This window comes from Podarcis muralis, chromosome 1 (genome assembly GCF_964188315.1).
Source record: "Podarcis muralis chromosome 1, rPodMur119.hap1.1, whole genome shotgun sequence".
NCBI lineage: Eukaryota > Metazoa > Chordata > Lepidosauria > Squamata > Lacertidae > Podarcis > Podarcis muralis.
Window position 1 is genome coordinate 57,092,966 of NC_135655.1, and position 26,310 is coordinate 57,119,275.

The following is a 26,310-nucleotide window of genomic DNA, read 5'->3' on the forward strand; positions in this document are numbered from 1 at the left end:
GCGAGTGGGATGGATCCCGCTCGCTGTTTTCGCTTCCCCTTTAGCCCCGTGCAGCCTCTCCCTCCCGGGAGAGGCTGGGCAGGGCTAAAGAAGCCATAGCCCCGTGCAGCCTCTCCCTGCCGGAGGGGTTGCGCGCGGCTATGGCACAAGCCTGCATTCGCTCCATAGGACGCACACACATTTCCCCTCAATTTTTGGAGGGGAAAAACTACGTCCAATAGAGCGAAAAATACGGTATTTACAGCATGGTGGGCAAACTAAGGCCGGGGACTGGCTCCAGCCAAATCACCTTCTAAAGCCAGCCCTCGAACAGTCTGGGAATCAGCGTGTTTTACATGAGGAGAATGTGTGCTTTTATTTAAAATGCATCTCTGGGTTATTTGTGGGGCATAGGAATTTGTTCATTCCCCCCCTCCCCCCCAAAAAACATAGTCCAGCCCCTCACAAGGTCTGAGGGACAGTGGACCAGCCCCCTGCTGAAAAAGTTTGCTGACCCCTGATTTACAGCTTAAAGTTGATCTAATTTCTATCCCTTCATATATATGATGCTAATAAACAATTTCCTAGCTACACTCTCATCTACATTCGTAGAGTTTCTTAAAAAGCAAAAGTGACATGCCCTGACACTTGTGTGGATCAGACGAAGGATTCATCTGTATCTACTCTCTGACCGGTTACTGTAGTCTTCAGCAACAATGAGTCAATAATGGGGTTAGTCTGCAAAACAGTAACTAAGAGGCCAGGGCTACAACTTCATTACACAAACAGAAATTGTAAAAACAGTATTTGAAGCTGTTTGCATCTAAATTAAATGACTGATGTTTTACTGCATTTTTAATATTTTGTTGGGAGGCTCCTAGAGTGCCTGGGATAACCCAGTCAGATGGATGGCATATTATTATTATTATCTTGATACCTTCTATCACATTGTCTAAATTCAAACAAGCTTCAAATCCATGGTTTTATTTCATAAAATTTACATACTACTTGATTGAGGGCAGGGCGGGAATCTCTCAAAGCAATTATAGAACTGTGACATTTGACATACCCTACTCTTCTCCACTGCCTACATGTCCATTTCTTTTTTTAGCACCAACCATAGTTCACCACAATATCAAATATATATAGTTAGCCTTCAACCTCCAAGTCAGAATTGGAAATTATGGCTTAAAATTGGCTTCTGCTTCAAATATGGAGAATGAAGGCTAACCATAATTTGCCAATTTGGGCAGCAGATTATGGATAGCACTAAAGAGAATACTGAAACTGTAAACAAGAACAGAAAGATAAGCATGCAAATCTAAATCATGGTCCAAGTTGAACCACAGGATCCAACTAGCAGAATTATTAACTAGCTCCAGTTAGTTTCCATCATGTTTTGCAACAAAATTATTAACCAGCCCAGTACATTTCAGTGCTACTTCATAACAAGAAGATATGGTTGTGAAACCTGTTTCAAAGGTCCCTTTCGATGTCTTCTTGTACAGTGGTACCTCGGGTTACAGATGCTTCAGGTTACAGACTCCGCTAACCCAGAAATAGTACCTCGGGTTAAGAACTTTGCTTTAGGATGAGAACAGAAATTGCGTGGCAGCAGCGGGAGGCCCCATTAGTTAAGTGGTAGCTCAGGTTAAGAACAGTTTCAGGTTAAGAACGGACCTCCAGAACGAATTAAGTTCTTAACCCAAGGTACCACTGTATGCCTCCTTCTGGCAACTCCTGCAGCCCAGCTGGTGCCAAATGTATTGTTTACTTTTCTCCTTTGGACCACATAATTGAGACTGAAAGTGGGGTCTTATCATTTGGGCAGCCTATGACCTCCATATATACTGCCCAGGCTTGCATCCTGGAAACCTCACTTCAGTGCTGCCAAGGCAGCAAAAACAATGTGGGAGGGCAGGAGGCAGCAGTTAGCCACAGCAGGCGCTGTAACTCTTCAGAGGTGTGACTTTACCCCTGAAGGCGCAATCTTCCATTGTCTCCCAAGACAGATGCCAGCAACTCACCACTTCACTAATCTCTCGTTGCTTGTAGCCCCCTGAGCTCAGTTATTTTTAATTTGTGCCATTTCATATTGATTCCTGTACAAATCACTGGCATTCCCTCTTATTTCTTTTGAGGCTACTGCCACAGATTGTGTCTCCCATTTTCTACTGCCTTCCCTATTGTTGGCCAGATAAGTTAGGAAACTGTGTAATCAGCACACACTCACCCATGGCATTAACAACTGCTATTGATCTCAGTGAGGGAATTAAGTACTCAGGGGGGGAATTATGCTCTTAAATTCCTTCCATCGAAATCAAAGGAGCAGGGGAAGTGCTTCACTTTGGGTGGGTTGTACCTGGTCTTGTACTTTAGTACCTCTCTATCTAAAATGATACACTAAACAACTTGCCATATTTGACTCTCTATCTCTAATTGCAAATGATTATATTACTCTCCCTGATAGAAATAACATAGTAAGATAGGTTTCTCTCAAGTTCAACTTCCATCATGATTAAACCTTGCAGCATTATTGCAGTTCTTGATAACACTTTGCGAACTGCTCCACCCTTTAGCAATGGAAATCTTTTTGCCAGACAGCCGGTGCTGCGTGCCATGATAAACAAACCAATCCCAACCTCCAGAGATTATCCAGGATGCAAAAAGAAATCCTTGGCTAGGAGCATTTCAAGCTTGCACTTTTGTCACCCTTTGCACAACCTACTTAGCATCGCCCCTTCCAAAGTGCAATGTTGCACAAGGGGGACCGAACGCAACGCTGGACAAGAGCTCCTCCGCCGCCTCTACTTTTGGAGAGGGAATTCGGGTCAAACAGTGCTGGCATATGGCATTTCAACAATACAAAAGGACGAAAGCTACGCCTGCCACAATGTCAGAGCCACAGAAGCCCCATTCCCTTCAACATTGCTCGCACACCCCCGCCGCCTCTCAGAACGTGGTCGCGCCCGCCGAACAGCCCGCTGAATGCAGACCCGATACGTAGCGACCGAGCGCAGGGGTGGAACGTGCCAATGGCTTTATGAGGGGTGGGTGTCCCTTCTGTACCTGCGAGCCCCGCAGATCTTGCCAGCGCTTCATCTGCTCCGCTGCATTGTCTCGGCTGCCCGCCATTTTGTGCCACTTGGGCGAGATCGCTGCCGCGACGCGCGATTACTTTCGGCACCGACGAGCTCCTGTGAGGGAGGCGAGTTTCTGCTGAGGAGCGCGATTTACAAACACACACACACACCCGCGACCAGCAAGTACAAGCCTTCCGGTCCAGAACGGCATGCCAACTGCCTTCAGTATAGACCCGCCTTTCTCAGTCCCGATTGGCTGGAAGGTTTCTTCACCGAAGCCCTTCTCGAATGCTTATTGGGAGTCGGGCGAGTTAGAGGCGGGGAAAACATGCCGAAAAGCAAGAGCTTGCGAGGAGGAGGAGTCAAGAAGGGCAAAGGGTGTGAAGAGAAAAGTGGTTTGGCAAAGGGCTCTGAGGAGCCCGCAGGGGAAAGCTGGAAGCGGGGTACAGGGCGGGAAAGGGGGGGGGGAGGATTATAGGGTTGAAGAGGAGAAACGGCAGCAAAACATCTTGTTCCTCTTGCCCATGTGTACTCTTAAAAGAAACAAAAGCAATTATCCCTTTGCTCATTGAGGGGAAATTGCGAGTAGACGTGTCTGGAATTGCAGCGTTACAGTTTTCAATTCACACTTAAGGATCAAAGGCGGCCAAGGTCAGCACAAGGTTATGGATAAGCCTGCAGCAATCTCCCTTTGGAGAGAGGATGCATGGCGGAACCCAAAAGAGAAGAGCTCATCTCTGGGAGGCTCGCTGGAACAATCCTCCCTCCCACCCCAGGCTCCTTCAAGAAAGCAAAAGGAGGCTGCTCTTTGCAGAAAAGCCCTCGTCTTCTGCAGAGCTCGACCCCCTGTCCCACTCCCCTCTCGGTGTGGAGAGGGAGATGCTCCAAAAGTAGCATAGGAAGCATAGGACGCCGACTAACACAGACTAAGTCAGATCCGTGAGGGCTACTCTTTCCTTTTCGAAATTAAAAATCTGTGTAAGCAGCTTACACAGTGAGACATAACCCTGTGTTTCTTCAAGCTCGCACAGCCACCCACCCCAAACTGCTTTTCTCATCTACGCAGTGAAAAGAAACGCTGTCTCTATATCTTCCTATCCAGGGGTTAAAAAGTCTAGCTTTCTGTTGCAACTAGCTGCACAAAGGTTGCATTGTGCAAAGAAAACGAACAGATGGCAGAGAAAAGCCTTTTTAGCATATAAGCAGTGAAGAATAATACTATAAAAAAACCATGTAAGCCCACTTAATTTGTAGTTTTAAGCCTAAAGCAGCAGGAGCAAAAACTAAAGGTGCAAGGGTCTGTTTTTCTGTGGTTTACTTTCCCCTCTGTGGTTTACTGTACAATACAATCAAGGTAAAGGGTAAAGGGACCCCTGACCATTAGGTCCAGTCGTGGCCGACTCTGGGGTTGCGGCGCTCATCTTGCTTTACTGGCCGAGGGAGCCAGCATTTGTCCGCAGACAGCTTCTGGGTCATGTGGCCAGCATGACTAAGCCGGTTCTGGTGAACCAGAGCAGCGCATGGAAACACTGTTTACCTTCCCGCCGGAGCGGTACCTATTTATTTACTTGTACTTTGACGTGCTTTCGAACTGCTAGGTTGGCAGGAGCAGGGACCGAGCAACGGCAGCTTACCCCGTCGCGGGGATTCGAACCGCCGACCTTCTGATCGGCAAGTCCTAGGCTCTGTGGTTTAACTCACAGCGCCACCCGCATCCCCACAATCATGGTACACACGTCCTATTGGGAGAAAAATAATGAGCATACGTAAACAGATGATAACTTGACAAAAACACCCAGAATGCCACAATAATTTCTTCTTGACATCAACAAGCAAATGTAATTCTATACTTTCATTAGTGGCATATTACTAGCAGCCATAAGTTTAGTTTATCTGTCAGAAAGTATGTCAGGGTGAAATTGGTTTCATGGCTTATTTTGTATGTAGCATGAAACACTCCTTATCCAGAGTATAAGATGGCTAATTAATACACCTAAAACTTTTAACTCTAGTAGGTGGAGCTAATCTCTTCTTGCTTGAAACACTAATTAAGAAAAAATATTATTATAGCCTATCTCTATTTGCATAACACTGGTTATTCTTGAAGCACACATTCTTATATCACTGTGTACACAGAGCTAAACATGCAATCATAAGTCAAGAACTTTCCATTGCTATGCAGAAACTCTTCCCTGCCATGGTTCCCTGCATGGTTGCCAGATTCAGTTCATGATTAACTGTGTTAGATGTATGTAATACAGGATTTGGAAGGTGCATTTTTTCATCTATTTTGTGAGCATCACTTTATACAGGTTTGAAGTGCAGTCAAATGGCCACCTGGATACACATGTGCCTCACTAAATCTGCACCTAGGTTTGTATGTATCGACTGAATTATTCATGTGCAGCAGCATCCAGTGCCACCCTATGCTTGTAAGGCAGCTTCTTGGATCTGTACTCTTTGCTCATGCTCAGCACCATTCACTGCAGAATTATATATACGGAAGAAGAGGACTGCATGGGCTAACTAAACACGTTTTGGCATGATGGTTTTGTAGTGCTAGACTTACTAATACCTACCAAAATAGAAATATGATGATCTCACAGTGAAGTACTTAACTATGTATGTATGTATGTATGTATGTATGTATGTATGTAGTTCTGTTTAAAAAAAAGAATTGTGTGTTAAGGCCTTAATAGTAAGGCCTAATGAACCTCTGCTCCTATGTCATGGAACATCGTCCAACAGAGATCCAGCAGGCACCCTTGACTTTTAGGCTTCTCTTGAACAGCTTTTTATGCCGACAGTCCTTTATGGCTCTTTAATTTTTAAATTTTTGATTAGCCAATCACTTTAAAGATTATTGTATTTCATGTTTTAATGTTGTGCATTTCCCTGATGTTTTACGATATGGTGGCACAGAAATACATATATATATACACACACACACAGAGAGAGAGAGAGAGAGTGAGTATTCTAACACTGATAAAAACAGTATTTATTGATCAGTTACAATATATAGGTTCTGCCCATTTTGCTTCTTTAGGTTAATTAGGAAATGTTGAAGAGAAACTGCTCCCCAACTGACCTTTATCATGCTATATTACGGACACCTACCTTGACTAGGCAAAATAGTAATTATGTGTTTCTTTGCCTCCTGCCCATGTCACCTTTGCTTGGATAATTAAAAGATCCCTTTAGAGCTGTCTAATCCAACACCCATGAACACCCATTTACAACTTGTTCTAGGCATGAACTGTTTTAGACAAAAACATAAGGGGAGAGAAAGTTTCATAAGATTTCTTTTGCCACTTAGGGTTGATATTGGAAAGTGCTTTCTAGGTGGATGCAGCAAAAGCACCTATAATGCATGAATTCTGTATTCTCTCAGCTTGCTGCAACCTGCCCAGGCCCCACAGCTTGGGATAGGCCCACAAACCCCAGCTTTTTAAAGAGCACGGGGGTCTTTAGTAGGAAGGAGCTTTTTTATATGTTGCTAATTTGTGCAATAGAATATGTAATTATCTACAGCTGTGGGTAATAACAGGTTTTGAAGTAAGTTTGGGTTTTTAAATAAGATTTTGATAAAGCTTTTTGTGATACAGTAAGATAAAATAAGCTAATTTAGATTAAAAAAGAGAAAAGAAAAAGCAGAGTCTTCTTTCAAAGGAAGCTCTTAACCCTTAACATTACAGACCTCATATTTACTTTCAGACTTATTAACTGAAGGAGAGAAGCGGGCTGTGATTTCTGCTTTCAAAGCAGGCACTGGCACAAACTTCAAACTGTGAACTACATGAGATGAACTCTCCACATTCTGTTGTCAGAGGAAGGGAATATCTACTCTTGATTTACATACCACCCAGTTATCTTACCTGAGATGATTCACCCAACAGGGCAGGTACTTCTCTGATTCGATACGTAATAAACATCGAACTGAATTCGGAATGACCCTCCTGTTTTCACTACTCTTGCTAACAAGTCTGTACATTAAAAAACAGCCTTGCCAATAAAACTAGATGAGTGTGAATAAAATGGACCTAAATCCAGATTTGAGGGTAGGGGATAGCCAGGTTCAAATCTGCCTGAGTTCAAGAAGCCAAGTTTATGATGTAAAAGTACCACTGTGTTAGTCGTTATTCCTGGCTGCCCACGGGGCAGCTATTAACTAGGAGGGTCTTTACCGCCTTGAGCTGGTTCACCAGCTATACCACCTCTTTAATTAACTAGAGCCAAACAATTTTTGTGCATTTTCAAACTTGTCATCTGCTCCCCAGAGTAAGTTTTCTAAACCTCTCACAAGTGAAAATACACTCTGGCACTGAACATGAAGTTCAATAGACTTTGAAAGCTGTGTTAATTAATAAGCTGCTTATACAATCAAGTCCAATTGATTGCTGCCATCTTTGTCACAGGAAATACACAGGACATTATCACACGGAGAAGAAAACAAAAAGAAAGTCACTCATCACCCTAATTTTTAACAACTATTAATCTCTGTCCTCCACTTCTACCTGTACCGTGTCTATTTCCAGGAGATAAACATCAGTAGTGACAAGTATCAATTAAGCAGCTCAGGTGTAGTTTCAACTGATTTTTTGGGCAGGGGGAAGATGCATTATATACCAAATGGCTAGCGACGTGTTGATCTAAATTGCTTACAGCTATTCTCCATGCTAGCTGCATGTGGTGCATATTCCAGTTATCTTCTGCAGGGTTATTTGAGTATGTCTCTGAATAAGATTCTGCTCCTTATTCTTGGAACTACCTCCTAGTTTGCATTAATGAAGAGCATTAAATATGAAAGATACTGAAGCATTTTCTCTACAAAGGGATGAAGAAACACTAAGTAAACAATACAAAGTTTTGAGTGCTCACTTAAGGTGTGGTTGCTTCTCAATACTGCCCAACCTTTTGCACGGTTTGCAGATCTGACCTACCGTACATTCTACAGAGAGGTTTCACACATGAGCTGTTATCAAAGCACTGTAAAAATGTATAGCTATATAACCATAACCATTTTTCTGGATACAGTGATAAACAGCAAGCTTGTGCATGCCTTAATTTTTTTTTTTAATGGGAAAACATTATGACTGTGGTTCCAAATCCTAGAATAGGACTATGCTCCCCCAAAAAGAGAGTTTATCATTCTTGAGGGATCACAGCGGCGGTGTTATTGATAAAGGGGTGGATATTTCAGGACAGGCGGCTAATTGCAAAACTATAGAAGATGTCTGGGTCACGTTTTAACAAAGAGAGATTTTTTTACCAATTGCAACTTCAGACAGAAGTGGGGAGAACAGTGCATATTTCCCTTTTTTATACAGCTGCTAAAAGGTACAAGAAGCCTGTCCTTTGCACCAGGACGTCCTTTGACAACAGTGCGGCTGTTGCCTCTACACAAACATAGCAAGGTTAGCCTCCTCTGAAGAATACACACATACCAATTCATTACATGAGATCCAGCTACTACATTCCAGGCAGTATATGAGTCTAATATATCTAGGGTTCTTCGCATAAAAACAGGGATTTCAAAAATTAATTGCCAAGACTCTTTTGCTTGTTTTCATTGCTGTTGGAAAGCATTAAGTATTTCACAGCTGTAAATGACTGGTTCTCAACTAATCCATGTTTCATTTTAGGTCAGTGAATGAAATGCATTTTCTGTGGGAAATGTATCAAGATAATCCACCAAGCAGCTCAGTATCTGAAAGACCTGTGGTGCTGAACTGCTTAACTTTATCTCACTAGCTAATTAAGAGAGCTCATGAGTCATTATATCTATCAATACCTTGTCTAGGTGCGGCTATTTCTTTTGTAACATCCTCCAACACAATCAGATACGTACTTGGAACTAGGACACATGGGTAATTTGTGTATTCTGCTTGAGGGAAGAGCTGCTGCAGCAATTCAGTCTTGTTTGATAGGATGAAGGTGCATAACTACTTGGCAATGACAGGAGAGGGAGGAAGTCTTTATAAGTGATTTTTCATTAAAAGATCTATTCATATGTAGCTCATCTTTGCAAATGAATGAACCGTATGCAGAATGATAAGCAAGCAAAGTGTATGAATTTGAGGTGAGTTACTCAGGATAATATCTCACTGGGTACTGCAGTCCAGTCCATGACTGGCTGCTGCTTTGAACCCAAGCTTGCTGAAGCTGTGAGGGGAGAAACAAAAGACCCTCCTGGGTGTACTCCCTTCACTTAAGGTTTCCAGGTGAAAATATGTGTGAATAAATCATATTTCTAAGACACTCCAGACTGCTGTGCCTTGATTTTCCAGTGGAAACCAACCAGGCACCTAAAACCGCCTGGAATCTGGCTTCTACTTGGCAGAGAATGGGGTGGCAGGCAACACTACGCTTTCGAACTAGAAGCTTTACAAAAATAAAGTATATTTTCTTTTCTTTACTTTCTCCCAACTTCTAAGATGCCTAGGAGTCTTTAAGAGAACTAGGGACAGTTACAGCTTATCAACTCTCCCCATAGCTAGGAAATTACTAGTCAGCCAAAATCTCCAAACCTCCCTCTGTTCTGAAGGTTCTCCTGACCTTCTCAAGCAGATTTGGGAAGGTTGAAGGAGTGGGGAGAGAAAAGAAGGACAAGACCTATTTCTGGTTGCACCAGTTTCCGCTAGAGCCGTGATTTTCAAACTTTTTTCTCTGGGCCATACTTTCAGAATAAAAATTTGCTCACACCACACTGAATTTTTTATTGGCAAGAAATACATTGGAAAACAAAAAGAAACAACTCCTAGCAGTGCTAATATAGATTACAACTACTTTATAATATGATTGTGGGGCATCCAGAAAGTATAAAACACTGCAGCTACATAATAACATGATTCATTCCCAAAATATACCGTAATTACAAAGGTGAGCATATGTGGCAATATAAGGCAAGGAATCTTATTGGACCTATCAGTAAATCTGCTCTTAAGATACAGCAGATATCCCAATGTTAGTGGACAATGATAGCATCTACTTGAGAAAGCTGCCATCCCACACAATTATTGGTAAGTCACACAGTCATGTGAACGGTTATGCAATCTCATATCAACATATATCATTCTGTTTTCATTTTAAGAGTTTCAGTTGGCTGTCACCAGAGAATACTTAAATGCTTCATCAGATTAGACCTCAAGGCAACAATATGTTCGTTGCTGCAAGAACGTACATACAAGACGTACAAGCTACATAAAAAGATATGTTTATATTTATTAGCTCTCAACATTGCATTGTTTTGTTACTTTAAAAAGATTTATACCCTGCTTTTCTTACAAAATGTACGACAAGTGAAGGAGCACGTTAAGTGACCTTGACCCCAGCTATTGTGGAGAAAAGTGGTAAGAGCTTATTTATTACTTATTAAATTCATAGCTTTCCCCCCTAAGCTATGCAAATTTTACATAATCTGCTCTGAGCTTCACTATTTATTTATGCAAGTCAGCCCAATATCTGCACAGAACAGCTGACAAACCCTCTTTGCTCAAATGACTGCTCTGATCACAAGGGAGGGATGATTCTTACATTGGTCAGGGCCACAGCTGTCAACAGATTTGAAAATAAGGGATCAGCAGCCTCACCTGTCCCGGGGACAGTCTATGGGATATCTAACAATCCAGGATAGCAGTGGGAAGCAGCGCTGGAATAAGGGAATTCCCCGCCAAAAAAGGAAAGGTTGACAGCTATGGTCAGGGCACTGGGCTCTGCCTACCCCAGCCACTGTCTCCTAAATTGGGCTGGAGATTCCCTTGGTGGAAAGATCAGACCCTCAAACGGGGGCCAATGAGAGTTGGAATCCAACAAGATCCAGAAGGCACCATAAAAGCCGCCTGCTGGATTAGGCCAATGGCCCATCTAGTCCAGCATCCTGTTTTCACAGTGGCCAACCAGGTGCCTTGTCGGAAACCCACAAGCAGGACCTGAGGATGTACAAGACCACACTCCCTTTCTGTGATCTCCAGCAACTGGTATTTGGAAGCATGCTCCCTCTGGCTGTGGAAGGTCCAAGGTCTGTGAATGCAAAACATAATCATCGCTAGTAGCCATTGATTAAGACTTACCCTCCATAAATTTGTCTAAACTTCTTTTAAAGCCATCTAAGATGCCTGCTTCTTGGGAGAAAAGCAATGACAAACCTAGACAGCATCTTAAAAAGCAGAGACATCACCTTGCCAACAAAGGTCCATATAGTAAAAGCCATGGTTTTCCCAGTAGTGATGTATGGAAGTGAGAGCTGGACCATAAAGAAGGCTGATCGCCGAAGAATGGATGCTTTTGAATTATAGTGCTGGAGGAGACTCTTGAGAGTCCCATGGACTGCAAGAAGATCAAACCTATCCATTCTTAAGGAAATCAGCCCTGAGTGCTCACTGGAAGGACAGATCGTGAAGCTGAGGCTCCGATACTTTGGCCACCTCATGAGAAGAGAAGACTCCCTGGAGAAGACACTGATGTTGGGAAAGAGAAGGGGACGACAGAGGACGAGATGGTTGGACAGTGTTCTTGAAGCTACCAGCATGAGTTTGACCACACTGCGGGAGGCAGTGGAAGACAGGAGTGCCTGGCGTGCTCTGGTCCATGGGGTCACGAAGAGTCGGACACGACTAAACAACTAAACAACAACAACAACAAGTTGGTGGTTATCATTGCCTCCTATGGGAGAGTTCCATAGTTTAACCACATTGGATATGCCCGATTTACAAGAGCATTAAGTAACAGACTTACTTTGGTAGCATAGTATTTAAGAACTTGTTCCTTTCACATATGTGTTTACGTTTCTTCCAAGTTAAGATTCAGAATTTCAAGATAATTTAAATACTTGAAGACATTTCAACAGCAATGTAAAGAATATAAGGGCAGAGATCAGGAGCATACATGGATCCCTGAGACACAAACGTTAACCTCTGGAATAGTTTTGCTAACATGTCCGTATCCCTATCTACCCATTAAAAAAAATATCAAACTGTAATTAATTCATTAGTGTAAGAAGACAAATGAAATTGTGTCCCATCCTATTTGGAACAGTGGCACACTCCTTTTCTACTGCACTCACAATGCTTGAAAAACTTGTTAGGGTGAAGCTGTCTCAACTTCCCCAAGTACTACAGTGTTATTACTGGAACTGTTAAATCTACAGACACAGTGGCGCTTGGCTTTAGTCATACTCACCCCCATAGAAATAAATATATGTCATCAGTGTATATGGTGCCTTACATAACTAAAGGGGGCTTGCATCCAGAGAAGCCTGAAATTTAAATTTTGACAGAAGAAGAGGAGAAAGGAGGAAATATGGATAATGTTTCGGTCTTGCCTTGAGCATCTCCAGACTCCTTCAATTATTCAGCAATGTGGCAGGCATTACAGGTGGCTAGCCTACATACATGTTGCGTGTGAGAGTGAGAAAAATTGGACCAGGTAAGTTTGGTTATAAACTCCCCCCACCCCCGGTTTTGGCTAACTGGGTGTAAAAGGAGATGTGCAAGTAAACAACCCAGAAAAAACCTCCTTGTTTATCTATGCCCCTTTCCTAGCAACATGTGACACGAGCATATGTTCCTCTTACCAGTCACAACAACTTCTCCAGCAGATGCATGGCAGCTGGATCATGAAACCTCCTTATTCTAGCAACACTGGCATCTATTTGGACTTGATCTGGGCTCAGCAGCCTTTGCCAACGCAGGGAAAGCTCATGTAAGCTCAGCAGACAACAAACTGGCCGTTGCATTCCAAGTTATTTACACAAATGGATTTCGAAGCCACCCAAAGTAAGATTCCATGTTTGTCAAGGCTGAGCAGGAATCAGCTGAATGCTCCAGGGAGCTGCTTATTAGGCCTCTGCTTTTCTAAACGGTTCTAACTGCTTTCATTAAATTTCTAAATTCTTTTTTTAAGGATTCACTATTATAACAAAGCTTTATTTTAAGGCTCCAGCAGCATAAGTAATCTTTAGTATGACTTACTGGGTTTATAAACTGATTTGGTGAAGGAGCAGCAGGCTAAGCCTATGGAACATAAAAAGAAATTGGTGGGTTCTGTCAGGGAGGGGGAGAAAAACTTCTCATCTCTTTTATTCATATCATGCAGACTTTTTTTTTTACATTCCCCTCTACCATGTACCCTCTTATTCAGCTTTTAAAACTTTGTTTTTTTGAGTTTGGATTTGATATCCCGCCTTTCACTCCACTTCAGGAGTCTCAAAGCGGCTAACAATCTCCTTTCCCTTCCTCCCCCACAACAAACACTCTGTGAGGTGAGTGGGGCTGAGAGACTTCAGAGAAGTGTGACTGGCCCAAGGTCACCCAGCAGCTGCATGTGGAGGAGCGGAGACGCGAACCCGGTTCCCCAGATTATGAGACTACCGCTCTTAACCACTACACCACACTGGATTAAAAATCCAAACACAATTGCTATAACCTTTCCTTCTGGGAAAGTTGAAGAGTAGCAATTTGAAGAGATATGAGAGCCATCACCAACTATCTAAAGGGCTTTTACACGGAGGATGGAGCAAACTTGTTTTCTTCTGCTCTGGAGGCTAGGATTCAAGTTACAAGATGGGAGATTCTGTCAGTAAGAGCTGTTCGACGCTGGAGCAGACTCCAATGAGAGGTGCTGGACTCTCCGTCCTTGGAGGTTTTTAAGCAGAGGTTGGATGGCCATCTGTCATGGATGCTCTAGCTGAGATTCCTGCATTATAGTGGGTTGGACTAGATGATGCTTTGGGGTCCCTTCCAACTGCACTGGAGCAGCAGATTCACCATGCTAGCCAGAGCAGTAAGGCTTATTGTGATTTTTCATTACTCCAGCTCCAAGCTGGCATAGCAGAAGGGCCTGATCTGTGGGGGATTGGATCCAGCAAATCTTCTGGCACCCTGTCCCCAGGCTACCCACAACCCCCTGTTCTGAGCTTCTCTGATTGCTACTTCTGCTAGAAGAACCCCCCGCTGTGGCAGGCCCACCCAACTAGTGCTACTCCTCTGCCAATGCAGGCCAGAGGAGAGTCTACTGCAAGCAATCCCATGCCCTCCCCACTCCATCAACAGCCACTGCACTCTAAACTCCACTGTTCTCAACAGAGATTACTTCTAGGCATGCACGTGCAATCCTACGCATGCTTACTCAATAGTAAGAGAGTTTGATGCTGTATCTGGAATAGTCTGTTATTACGTATTCTAAAAGATACCCGCCAGATCAGTTGTTTAGCGTGTGGTGCCGATAATGCCAAGGTCACAGGTGTGATTCCCGTATGGGGCAGCTGCATATTTCTGCACTACGGCCTGGATGGTCCCTTCCAACTCTACAATTCTATGATTCTATGAACTATTTTCTGCAGCCAGTTTAACTGTGGAATAAAACGGGGTTCTCATCGTAAGAATGATCTGAAGCGCCATCTGCTGAACAAGAAAAGAACTACCACTCAGCTTCATAATTCTGCAAATGCAGAACTGAAAGGCATTTCCTAAAAGCACACGTGGCAGGAAAATTTAAATATAAATCAATATAGGTGGCACTAAGTAGTGATAGTAATAGGAATTTATTATTTGTACCCCACCCATCTGGCTGGGTTTCCCCAGCCACTCTGGGCGGCTTCCAACAAAGATTAAAAATACATTAAAATGGCACACATTAAAAACTTCCCTGAACAGGGTTGCCTTCAGATGTCTTCTAAATGTCAGGTAGTTGTTTATCTCTTTGACATCTGATGGGAGGGTGTTCCACAGGGTGAGCGCCACCACCGATAAGGCCCTCTGCCTGGTTCCCTGTAACTTTGTTTCCTGCAGTGAGGGGATCGCTAGAAGGCGCTCGGCGCTGGACCTCAGTGTCCGGGCAGAACAATGGGGGTGGAGATGCTCCTTCAGGTATACTGGGCCGAGGCCGTTTAGGGCTTTAAAGGTTAACACCAACACCAAGAACATCAATATGAACAAGCTGCTATTTAAAATTAATTTTGCACTGAATTAATAACTTGTTCCTTTTTTTGTCTAGTAGTATCCCCAAACGTGGGTGACACTGTGGTGTAAACCACTGATCCTTGGGCTTGCCAATCAGAAGGTCGGCGGTTTAAATCCCCACGACGGGGTGAGCTCCCGTTGTTCGGTCCGAGCTCCTGCCAACCTAGTAGTTCAAAAGCACTTAAAAGTGCAAATAGATAAATAGGTACCACCCTGGCTGGAAGGTAAACAGCGTTTCCGTGCGCTGCTCTGGTTTCGCCAGAAGCGGCTTAGTCATGCTGGCCACATGACCTGGAAAAACTGTCTGTGGACAAATGTCGGCTCCCTCGGCCAGTAAAGCAAGATGAGTGCCGCAACCCCAGAGTCATTCGTGACTAGACTTAATTGTCAGGGGTTCTTTACCTTTACCTTTTTATCCCGAAACTATGAAACCATTCCTTCAGAAGCAGTGTAACTCCAACATGTCAGTGGGAAATCTTCTGCACATGGGAATCACCCATCCACAGGCCTCCCTCGCTCCCTCTTTATTTCTCACACACTCTCTCTCTCCCCCTCTCCCCCCCCCCTCACACAGCCTTCTTTCCATAAGCCATCCATGTCCAATATTTACAGTCCCCATCTATACATGCCTAATTGGAAGTAAGCCCCATAAGTTCAATGACTCTTACTTCCAGATGTGGGTTTAGGACTGCAGCGTTATTAAGACTGTGAGTCTTGCATAAACAGTGGAAATGTTCGTTCTGCTGAAATTGCCATACATTGCTCTGAGTTCAGTGGATAGGGCAGGGTATAAATAGAATAAATGCTTAAATTGGGGGAGAATCCACAATGAGTAATGTTCGCATATTGGAGCCATTAGAAACATGTGAGAACTACATTTCCTGTTTTGCTCTTGCTCATGCATCTGAAGTAGGCTCTTGCCTGCCAAAGGTGTGCAAAACTTGTTAGTGGTTAAGGTGCCATGCCAGGTCAAACTTAAGTAAACATTTCTTTAAACAAGTTTTAGTATGATGAAAAACTAAAACAAAGCAAAGCCTTTTTCTAAAAAAACACGACAGCTTTCAACAAATAGCCTGTTTTCTCAACCACTCACTTTTAAAGGAACTAAGGACCAAACTATATAGAAAATGAGGGATGCGGGTGGCGCTGTGGGTAAAAGCCTCAGCGCCTAGGGCTTGCCAATCGAAAGGTCGGTTCGAATCCCCGCGGCGGGGTGCGCTCCCGTTGCTCGGTCCCAGCGCCTGCCAACCTAGCAGTTCGAAAGCACCTCTGGGTGCAAGTAGATAAATAGGGACCGCTTACCAGCGGGAAGGTAAACAGCGTTTCCGTGTGCGGCTCTGGCTCACCAGATGCAGCTTTGTCACGCTGGCCACGTGACCCGGAAGTGTCTCCGGACAGCGCTGGCCCCCGGCCTCTTGAGTGAGATGGGCGCACAACCCTAGAGCCTGTCAAGACTGGCCCGTACGGGCAGGGGTACCTTTACCTTTACCTTATATAGAAAATGCAAGATCTATGACTTGATTCCTCTACAACTTTCTATTTGCTAAGAAACAGCTGTAGGAAGCAAAGGGTGGAGGGTTTAAATCAGGCATCCCCAAACTCGGCCCTCCAGATGTTTTGGGACTACAACTCCCATCATCCCTAGCTAACAGGATCAGTGGCTGGAGATGATGGGAACTGTAGTCCCAAAACATCTGGAGGGCCAAATTTGGGGATGCCTGGTTTAACTTGTGCTACAAACCATTTCCCCAACTGAAATGACCTCTTCCAAAACTGAAATTAGCTGTATTGGACTTATTCTATCCCTTTGATGGATTATAACAGCTTCAGAAGGACAGCAATTTAAGTCAGAGTATTGAGGGGAGGGATTCAATCTGCCCCCACCCAGTGCCACAATCCTAATCCAGCCTGTCACAACAGCAGCTGTTTTTACTTTGTTTTTGATTTGGCTAGCTTTCTATAGCCAAAAAACAACAACCTCTCAATTGGTTTATTTGGGTAGGATTCCCTAAAAAGAAAAGTTTTTAGCTGATATCAAAAACACTACAATGAAGGTTCCTCCCCAATATTAATAGGCTGTGAATTCCAGAGGATAGGTATTGCCACACTAAAAAGATTGACTTCTTGCAGGTATGGAATGAACAAAAGGTGACACTTGTAAAAGTGCCAGTTCCACAGTTTCTTTTAAGCAAATAAAAGGATGTTGGGGGATCTGATCCGAAGTCTCCCTTATCATGTTTAGTGTGCCCATAAAAAGCAGTTTGCAGAAAGTGCATGAGAAAAGGAGAGAGGAAAAATGTTATTGTACAGCAGCTTGTCTTTTAAAAAAATAAAATAAAAGGATGTCTTCATTTGCAGTTCAGTAGCAGTAGAACTTGTCAGTACCAGAGAATTGAAAACATCAAGCAAAATGTTTGTAAACATGCATGAAAGCAGCTATCCTGTATTCATTATCTTGATGAGTGCTGTGTCATGTTTTACTTTTTCTTTAAACCCCCCCCCAAAAAAAACACACCATTATTCAGTTTAAGTGGCTCTCAGTGTGGGTTGCAACCAGTTAAAATGCATTTAAAATGCAGTAAAACATTAAAATCACCAATCGGAACCGGGGGGAAAAACCTCAGCAGCAACATTTGTCAGTCAGCCAAATGACTTATTGAAGCAGAATATGTTAACCAACTTTATAAACAAATTCTGAGCTCTGGCAAGGCACTACAACATAAAAGCCCATTTTCCTCACCATGAAGCAGAGCCTCACCCAAAGACCCCAAGTGGTGCTCAGGTGGAAGAGCAAATGAGAAAACCAGCACATTTAACAGTGAAACAATTCCCCCACATTGTTACATTTTGTATGTTCATTGAAAACTTTTTGTTTTCTCCTCACTCTTCCCAAATTATTCTATTTTACCGTCACAGTTTTATTTCTTGCTGGGTTTTATGTTTTATATTTTTTTTCCTGTGTACTGCCTGGGTACTCTTTGAATATAGAGTGGTTTATAAATTAAGATAAAACAAATAAAACAAATTCAAGTCCCTTCTCCCCAGCAGGTGAAAAAGACCTTTTTATTAAGGCAGGTTTGTATTTTATTCGCCACTGTCTCTGTGGGTCTCTTTCTTTTTGTTGGTTTTATCTGGCTGTTTTTTATTGACTTGGCTTTTATTTTGCCTCTTTTAGGCACCATATTTAGCAATATATTTTACGGGCAGTATATATAACAAAATAATTGAGCGAGTAGAAATATTCCTGCTTGCAGAATGGGACTCTCCACCCCCCCCCAATCGCATGCCAGCCCTATAATTGCTCCAGAAGTGTGGGGGAAGCCCCAGAACAATTTTAGGGGGCATGGGTTGCGCAAGCAGAAGTCATTTCGCTGGTACAAAGAGTTGCTTAGTGTTACTTTGGCAACTACCATATGTGATTAACTTCTGGTATTTATTTTATTATTGTTAGCCAACTTGGACATGTTCTTGCAGAACAGCAGGGTCCAAATGTGAATAATTAAATGTACCACGGCGACCTAATTTTTGCCACACAGGAGGGTCAGTCATATCAGCCATCTTAAAACATGAGAATCAAGTATCCTTCAGGGGTATTCCGAAAATCAGAAGGTGGTCTTAGGCTAGCCACTTCTTCTCTGCATTAGAAATATGACAAGAGAATTTGCTATCAGGAATGGAGAATCTGTGGTCTTCAGCTCCCATCAGCCTCTATCAGCATGGCCACTGATCAGGGATAATGAAAATTGCAATCCAGCAACATCCATGATTCCCTACTCTACAAGCATATGAAGCACTTTGGTTAGTCCAAAACAGAGATGGGAAACCTGCACACCTTCAGACGTGGCTTGACTAAAACTCCTGTTACTCCCTGGCCAATGGCTATGCTGGCTTCAGTCAACAGGAAGGGCAACTGCTTCTCCATGCCTGCTCTAAAGCACAACGTAAATGTTAATGCTCAAAAAGAGAGAATATAAATATAGCATGCAATAAAATAATCACAAAAAAGGAGTGAATGTGCACTGAACAGACTACAGACCTCTGGCAGTAAGATAGTGCTCTGAAACCACCAAAATGCAACCCACTGTAATTCTTTTGATGGCTTTTTATTAAGCTTTGCTTTATGAAATAATTTGTTTCTGAAAATCATCTGATCTGCTTGCACTGACATTAGGTGTTGTTGTTGTTGTTGCTAAAACTTGTATATTGCCCTTCATCTGAAAATCACAGGGCAGTTGACAACATAAAAATACAAAATGAGAGCAAAATACATAACAAACGAAAAACAAAGCAATAACCTCCTCTCACACAGGCACATTTAGAAGGCCATAGAATGTTTTATCAGCCAAAGGCCTGGTTATTGCGAAAGGTTTTTGCCTGGTGCCTAAATACAAAGGCCTCCCTGGGAAGAGTATTCCACAAACAGGGAGCCACCACAGAAAAAGGCTCTTTCTTGTGTTGCCACCCTCCAGACCTCTAATGGAGGAGGCATGTGAAGAAGGGCCTCAAATGATGATTGCAGGGTCTGGAACAGTTCATAGGGGGAGAGACGGTCCTTGAGGTATTGTGACTTTATAGGTCAAAACCAGCACTTTGAATTGGGCCCAGGAACTAATCGGCAGCCAGAGCAGGATTGGTGTAATAGGATCAAACTGTCTTGCCCTGGTCACTGAATCCTGCACAAGCTGAAGTTTCCAATATGTCTTCAGAGGCAGCCCCACATGTAATGTGTTGCAGTAATCAATCAATCTAACCTAGAAGTTACCAGAGCGACAACCAAAGTTAGGCTATCCCTGTCTGGATAGGGGTACATCTGGGCCTCCAGCCCGAACTGATGAAAGGCATTCCATGCCACTGAGTCCATCTGAAGCTCAAGTGACAGCAAAGGAACCAGGAGTAGTCCCAAGCTACATTATATACCCGCTCTGACGGAGGGATATCGGAATTATTTCTGTGTTTGCTGTGGAGTCTCTTACAGGAAATACACTACCATTGCTGAACTTCCTTCTTACCAGAAGGTGGCAGTCTTGTATCAAGCAATTACAGAACAGCTCATCTAAAATACTAATAAAAAGCAGCGATTGATGGAGCAAACCCACCTTTTAATTAAGAGAGAAAGGTATCTGTATTCCATACTCAGCTCATGGTTCAAGGTCAAAAGTGTGTAAACTTCCATACAAAGGCTTTTTTCAGAGTGCAGCATGCTGCCGTAAATGAACAGGCTGACAATCCACTTGTTCACGTTATGAGATTCATGGCAGAGATATAAACTTAATCCAATGTTTATTTGTAAGCAGGCCCCACCACATTCAGTTGGGCTTTCTCACAAGTAAATGGTGTGGAACATTAGGATTTCAGCCTTATGTTACTTGTTTGTACATCAGTATACTTGCATATTAATAATAATTTATTATTTGTACCCCGCCCATCTGATTGGGTTGCCCCAGCCACTCTGAGTGGCTTCCAGCATATATACAAACACAATAAAACAATAGACCTTAAAAGGCTTCCCTATGCAGGGCTGCCTTCAGATGTCTCCTAAAAGATATATGTTTACTCATCTCCTTGACATCTGATGGGAGGGCATTCCACAGGGTGGGTGCCACTACCGAGAAGGCCCTTTGCTTGGTGTATCCTATTTAGAATCATATAGTTGGAAGGGACCATCTGCAATGCAGGAATATGAAGCTGCCCAATCTGGGGATCAAACCTGCAACCTTGGTGTTATCAGCACCACGCTGTAACCAACTTAGCTATGTGTTATGCTATGATTTATGTACAGTGGAATCTCGGAAGCCGAACGCCTTTGAACTCGAACATTTCGACTCCTGAACCATCGAGAAGTGATTGTTCTGGTTTTCAAATGATTTTCAGAAGCCAAAAGTCTGGCCCGCTCCTGCAGCCAATCGGAAGCTGCGCCTTGGTTTTCGAACTGTTCCTGGAGTCGAACAGACTCCCGGAATGGATTAAATTCGAAAACCAAGGTGCGACTGTATTTCTTAGCTTTAGAGGTCTACCTGGCAGATGAACATTGACTTCTGTTCCAAAGTGAGCAGCTGTTTTAGCCTTTTGCAGCAAAACCAACCAAGAGTCTTGTGTCATTTTAAAGGTTAATACATTTCTTACAGTCAATGTCAAAAACCTGGGGAGTTGGCATCTCAATAATAAACCAGATTAATAAATCCAGGGCCTCTGCATTCCTGCAAATGATTGGTAAATACTCTTTTGGAAGCAAGAGAAGCTCCTTTGCTTGCCTAAGCTAGTTATCTTGGTCTAACTATCCTGCCTCCATGGACTATAGTTGCTTGATCCCAATCATGACATCTGACCCAAATCCTTGACTCCTCCCACCCTTTCATCTTTCCATGTTGCAATAACAAAGTAGCCAAGAGCTTTATTAAAAGTTGCACTAAGAATGTGTCTTAGTTTCAACATATCACTGCCATGTTGTTTTCTGGAATCTGTTTTTCAGAGAGTGGGTGTTTTACCCTTAGGTATTTCCACACCAGAAATGGTGTAAACACATTTTAAATTGTTAATGCATAGTAGAAAATGGAATACATTGTTTTAATTTTCAAACTTAAGAATGTAAGAAAGGCTTGCTGGATCCAGTATCCTATTCTCACAGTGGTCTACTGCATGCGTAAGGGAACGGGCCAACACAGCTTTTAGCTTCAAATACAGACCTGGACTATTTTTTAAAAAACACTGAAGCAATACAAGACAAACAAAAAAAAAGTCTTGTGACTTCTTAAAGACTAACATATAAAGGACACTCTTAATTTTGCTGCAACAACTTTGCAGCTACCCACTCTGGAACTTTGCAGCTACCCACTCAGGAACTCATAAAATTATGCCCTTTATCAGGACTGTCTTTACCCAGGGGTGCAAAAGGTGAGGGGCACCCAGGTGCCGAATTCTGGGGGGCGCCGGGCACCCACAGCTGAATCCGCCTAAGCTCTTAACTATCTACCTGTTACAAAATAATAAATAATTTTGATCAAGCTAGAAAAACAAAATACATACATACCTAGGTATTACCTAAATGTATACCTACTGTTTCACTAAAGCAGTGTTTCCCAACCGGTGTTCCGCGGCACACTAGTGTGCTGCGAGACGTTGCCTGGTGTGCCGCGGGAAAAATTAAAAAATTCGAAAGATATCCGGAGAGGCGGCCTTCAGGCGAGTTTTAATTTTAATTTTCCTTCTCCCACTTAATGCCCCACGCTCGCCCGAGCAGCTTGCAGTCCTCGGTAACCACGGCGACCCGAGGGAGGGGAGGGAACAGGGAAGTCGAGGGCGGCGGCGAGCCGCGATGACGTCAGTGGGCCGCGCTGCCTCGCCCTGGCACGGTGTGAGAGCCCCGGCTAGTGGCGCGAGCTTCGGAATAAGTGGGATCCGCGTGCGCGAGACCGAGATCGCGGGTAAGGAGCTCAGCCCTGGGCAGGAGGAAGCGGGGCCGCGCGTGCGGGCCACATCCCCACAGAGAGCAAGCCTCCCCCGGCCCACCACTCCGGGCAGGTCCACTCGCATGAGGGGGCGGCGATGGCGACGGCCGGCAGCTTGCCTGCAATGCCATCCCTCGAGCAGGCGAGGAGCCCGGAGGCTACCAGATGCGAGTCCTCTTTCCCACCCTGCTCGGGAGTCCAGAGCACTTGGTCGCATTCAGGATCTAGAGTGGGGAAGCGGGGCTTGTGTCTGGGCTGGACACATTGGGCTGCCTCTGCCGCTCGACCTGCGGGGAGAAATCAGGGTGGGAGTCACGACCGTGAGGCAGGGCTGCCAAGTGTGGCAGAAGAGGACACGGCCGTCGCACCTGTCCTTAGGTAGGAGCTTCTTCCGTGTCGACCTGCTGCCCTAAAGTCTTGGCTTTTTTCTTGGCTTTTTGGCGGTTGGCACAGAAGGAAGGCAAGGGGGAGGGGAAAAAATTGAAACTTACACTTTCGTGCGTCCCTCCCGGCGTGACGCTGCGCGCTGACGTCACGGGGCTGTAATGGTGGTGTGCCTCGAGATTTTTTTCATGAAACAAGTGTGCCTTTGCCCAAAAAAGGTTGGGAAACACTGCACTAAAGGACTTTCGACTTTGTGCACTCATTTACCAAAGACGTGCCGTGCCAGCGGTGGCTAAACTAAATTTGGGTGTGCTGGGCGGATATTTGCACCCTGACAGTGCATATGCTAAGGACTCCCCTGCCCTTTATCCCACATTAGCAGCACTCCGAAGCGCCTCTTTGGAGGCAAAGGCATCTTGAAAGTGCCTTCAACACCTGGGGCTTAAAGCACCTTTTTCTTAGCTCAGGCAAGCCTGTGCATTCATTCTGCGCCCTTCCTACTTTAAAAACATTCCCAAGTGGCCCAAGGAAGAAAACTGAAAGGCCTTCTTTCCCTGCTAAAAGCACAAGTCGACAGCGTCTAACAGCAAATGAAACACCTTGAGCTGCGGGACATTGAGAGGAGCGTGTTCAGTTGTCACTGCATTCTAGCTGTGCAGATTTTGCAACTGAGCAAACACCTGGAGCACCTAAGTCTGTCTGGTGGAAACTGACCGGTCTGCCAGCCGCTGACGTCTGATTTCCCCCACCGCCCCAATTCACTGAGCTTGGGCAGAGGGCGGCAGGTGCAATTCAAAGGACGCTCCCTCGGAAGAGAGGAAACTCCACAAATCGTCCTCCCCAGCAAACCACGTTTTGCAAGTTACGCGTCGTCCGCACGGGGAATCGGGGGTCGGAATAAACACGTGTCGGGCTTAACGCAGGCGGCCAACACCCTCTTTACCTTTGCTGGGCGAGAGCGGGACATGACGGGACACGCGATTTCTCGTCGCGCAGCAGACTCGCTCCAAGTTCTCCCCGCTTGTCGTCGCGGCTCCTGGGTTTGTCCGCCCCTCTCTCTCGGGCCGTCTTTCTTCTCGCGCGCTCCTCCTCCCGCCGCGACGTCACAGGCCCCGCCCGTCGAGATTTACATACGGGCCGCCCAGCTCGCCTTTCCGCGGCGGGCCCCGCCCCCGGAGCCGCCGATTGGTGCGGCTCCCCGCAGGTCATTTGCATGCCGCCTGCAACTCGGTGCGCCCAGCCGGGCAGCACCAGAGAAGTTTCGCTCAAAGCTTCTGCAAGTGTCTGAGACGGGGCGGGGGACGCGCGGCGGCAGCAGCAGCAGCTCCCAGGGCTGCCTCGTCCAATCGTCCTTTCTTCTTCGCCTTCTGGAGGAGTCCCGGTGTGACACCGGATCGCCGTCTGGGAAAGGGCTGACCTGCCCTCCTGAGCCAGCCAGGAGGCTTCTCTCTCCGCCGCTGAAGGGCGCCCCGTTGGGAACGGCGCTGCCCTCTTGGAGCTTCTGAAAAGAGCTCTCTCTCTCTCTGCCTGATCCCTTCTTCTTCTTCTTCTTCTTTCCTCCTCCTGGCCCCAGTATTTTCCATCCTTGCTCGAGGCGGAAAATAAATGATCTCACCCCTCGCCGTGGAATGGAGACAGCTGGCACCCAGCAGAACCTGAAGGAGCCCCAGGAGCTCGAGCGCAAACGGGACTCCTCTCCGGGAGCCTAAGGACCAGCGGGGCCGGCCAGCTCCTCGCCTCGGGCTTCTTTTGGAAGCAGCCCCCGATCTAGGGAGTTGAGTCCTGCGCTTGCTGCTGCTGCTGCTGCTGCTGCTGCTTTTCTTTTCTCCCTTGGCTTGGCGCGAGATCGCAGGTTCCTTTCCTATGGCTGGGATATACAGCTCCACTCTGAAGACCCTGGAAGACTTGACCCTGGACTCTGGGTATGGGGCTGGGGACTCCTGCCGCTCGCTCAGCCTCTCCTCTTGCAAGTCCAACTCGCAAGCCTTCGCGTCGTCTCAGCCCAGGGGCAACTGGTGGTACTACTCGGGCTCCATGAACAGTCGCAACAACAGCTGGGACACCGTCAACACCGTCCTGCCCGAGGACCCCGAAGTGGCGGACATCTTCTCCAGATGCGCCAAGCTGCCCGACCTGGAGGAATTCCCTTGGACGGAGGAGGACATTGGGAAGATCCTCAGGAAAGGGAAAGCAGGAGGAGGGACCAAGAGGGACTTCACCCAAGAAGCGGTGCGGAGGCTGTCCGTGTTGCTGCGGAGACCCTTGATCCGGATCTCCAGGGAGGCGCAGCGCCTGAGCGTGATGCACTCCAAGTGCACGCGCTTCGAGATCCAAAGCGCCATCAAGCTGATCCAGAGCTGGTCGTTGTCCGAGAGCTGCGTCCTGGCCACCGTCAAGGCGCTCTCGCTCTACAGCATGAGCGCCGGCGACGGGCTGAGGAAGGGCAAGTCGGCCAGGTGCGGCCTCACCTTTTCCGTGGGGAGGTTCTTCAGGTGGATGGTGGATACCAGGATCTCGGTGAGGATCCACGAGTACGCGGCCATCTCTTTGACGTCCTGCATGGAGAACCTGGTGGAGGAGATCAAGGCCAGAGTAGTGGCCAGCCAGAGCCCCGATGGAGGTGGAGGGGGAAGTGAGATCTCCGCAGAAGTTCTGGAGATGGTCATCAACAATGATGCGGAGCTTTGGGGAGTGCTGCAGCCCTATGAGCACCTGATCTGCGGGAAGAATGCAAATGGTAAGGAGCAGAGCTGTCAATTTAGCAAATCCAATGGGCCCGATCCGTGCTTTTTGCCTGTCTTCTTACTTTTATGCTGCTTCCTTTCATGGTTGGTTTTTGTGTTCTGATTGCGTTCGAAACTTTTATTTTGGTAAGACTTCCAAAGAGTCTGCTTCTTTCCAATGGGCAGAATGTGAGTTTGATCTTATGGAGTTGCTTTCGCCTTTGAGGGCAAAGGCTGTAGCTCAGTGGTACAGCATCAGTTTTGTATGCAGAAGGTCCTAGGTTCCACCCCTGGCATCTGCAGGCAGGGCTGGGGAAGAGCCACAGCTAAATCATTAGGCATACCACTGAGCTAAATGGACCAATGGTCTGATTTTGTATAAGGGAGCTTTCTACATTCACTGTGTTTAGTGGTACATTCGCAGAATCGCAAGTTAAATAAATAGTATAAACAAACTAGATTATAGAATTGTAGAGTTGGAAGGGACCACAAGGTCCAACCCCCCTGCAATGCCCAACGTAGGGCTCAAGCCCATAACCCTGAAATTAAGAGTCTCATGCTCTACTGACTGAGCTATATGAGTGTTCAACAATGCCAGGGTTGTTCTGCAGAAGGTTAGATTGCCAACCGTAACTAGCCTAATGTACCAAGGTAAAATCGGCATTCGCTGCTCCACCCACCTTTTCTTCAGTCCCCACCTCCACTGGCATGTGGCCTCAGGAAGGATGCTCAGAAGGAA

At 45.3% G+C, this 26,310-nt stretch overlaps 2 protein-coding genes across 3 annotated transcripts in view; one reads left to right on the plus strand and one right to left on the minus strand.

The window, feature by feature from the left end:
• The window catches only part of LOC114596534 (catalase-like), a 44,019-nt gene extending 20,074 nt beyond the window's left edge, over positions 1–23,945 (minus strand). Inside the window, exon 1 of one of the 2 annotated variants that reach the window (XM_028728267.2) lies at positions 23,792–23,945. In XM_028728267.2, coding sequence (XP_028584100.2) covers positions 23,792–23,815 — 24 coding nt within the window. In that variant the 5' untranslated portion in view covers positions 23,816–23,945. Of the gene's footprint in view, positions 1–3,048; positions 3,288–23,791 lie in introns of those variants that run through there. The other variant, XM_028728259.2, reaches the window with a different exon arrangement.
• A 160-nt stretch (positions 23,946–24,105) lies between these two features.
• The window catches only part of ABTB2 (ankyrin repeat and BTB domain containing 2), a 155,065-nt gene continuing 152,860 nt past the window's right edge, over positions 24,106–26,310 (plus strand). Inside the window, exon 1 of the mRNA XM_028728184.2 lies at positions 24,106–25,585. Within this exon, the coding sequence (XP_028584017.2) occupies positions 24,712–25,585 (874 nt within the window). The 5' untranslated portion in view covers positions 24,106–24,711. The remainder of the gene's footprint in view (positions 25,586–26,310) is intronic.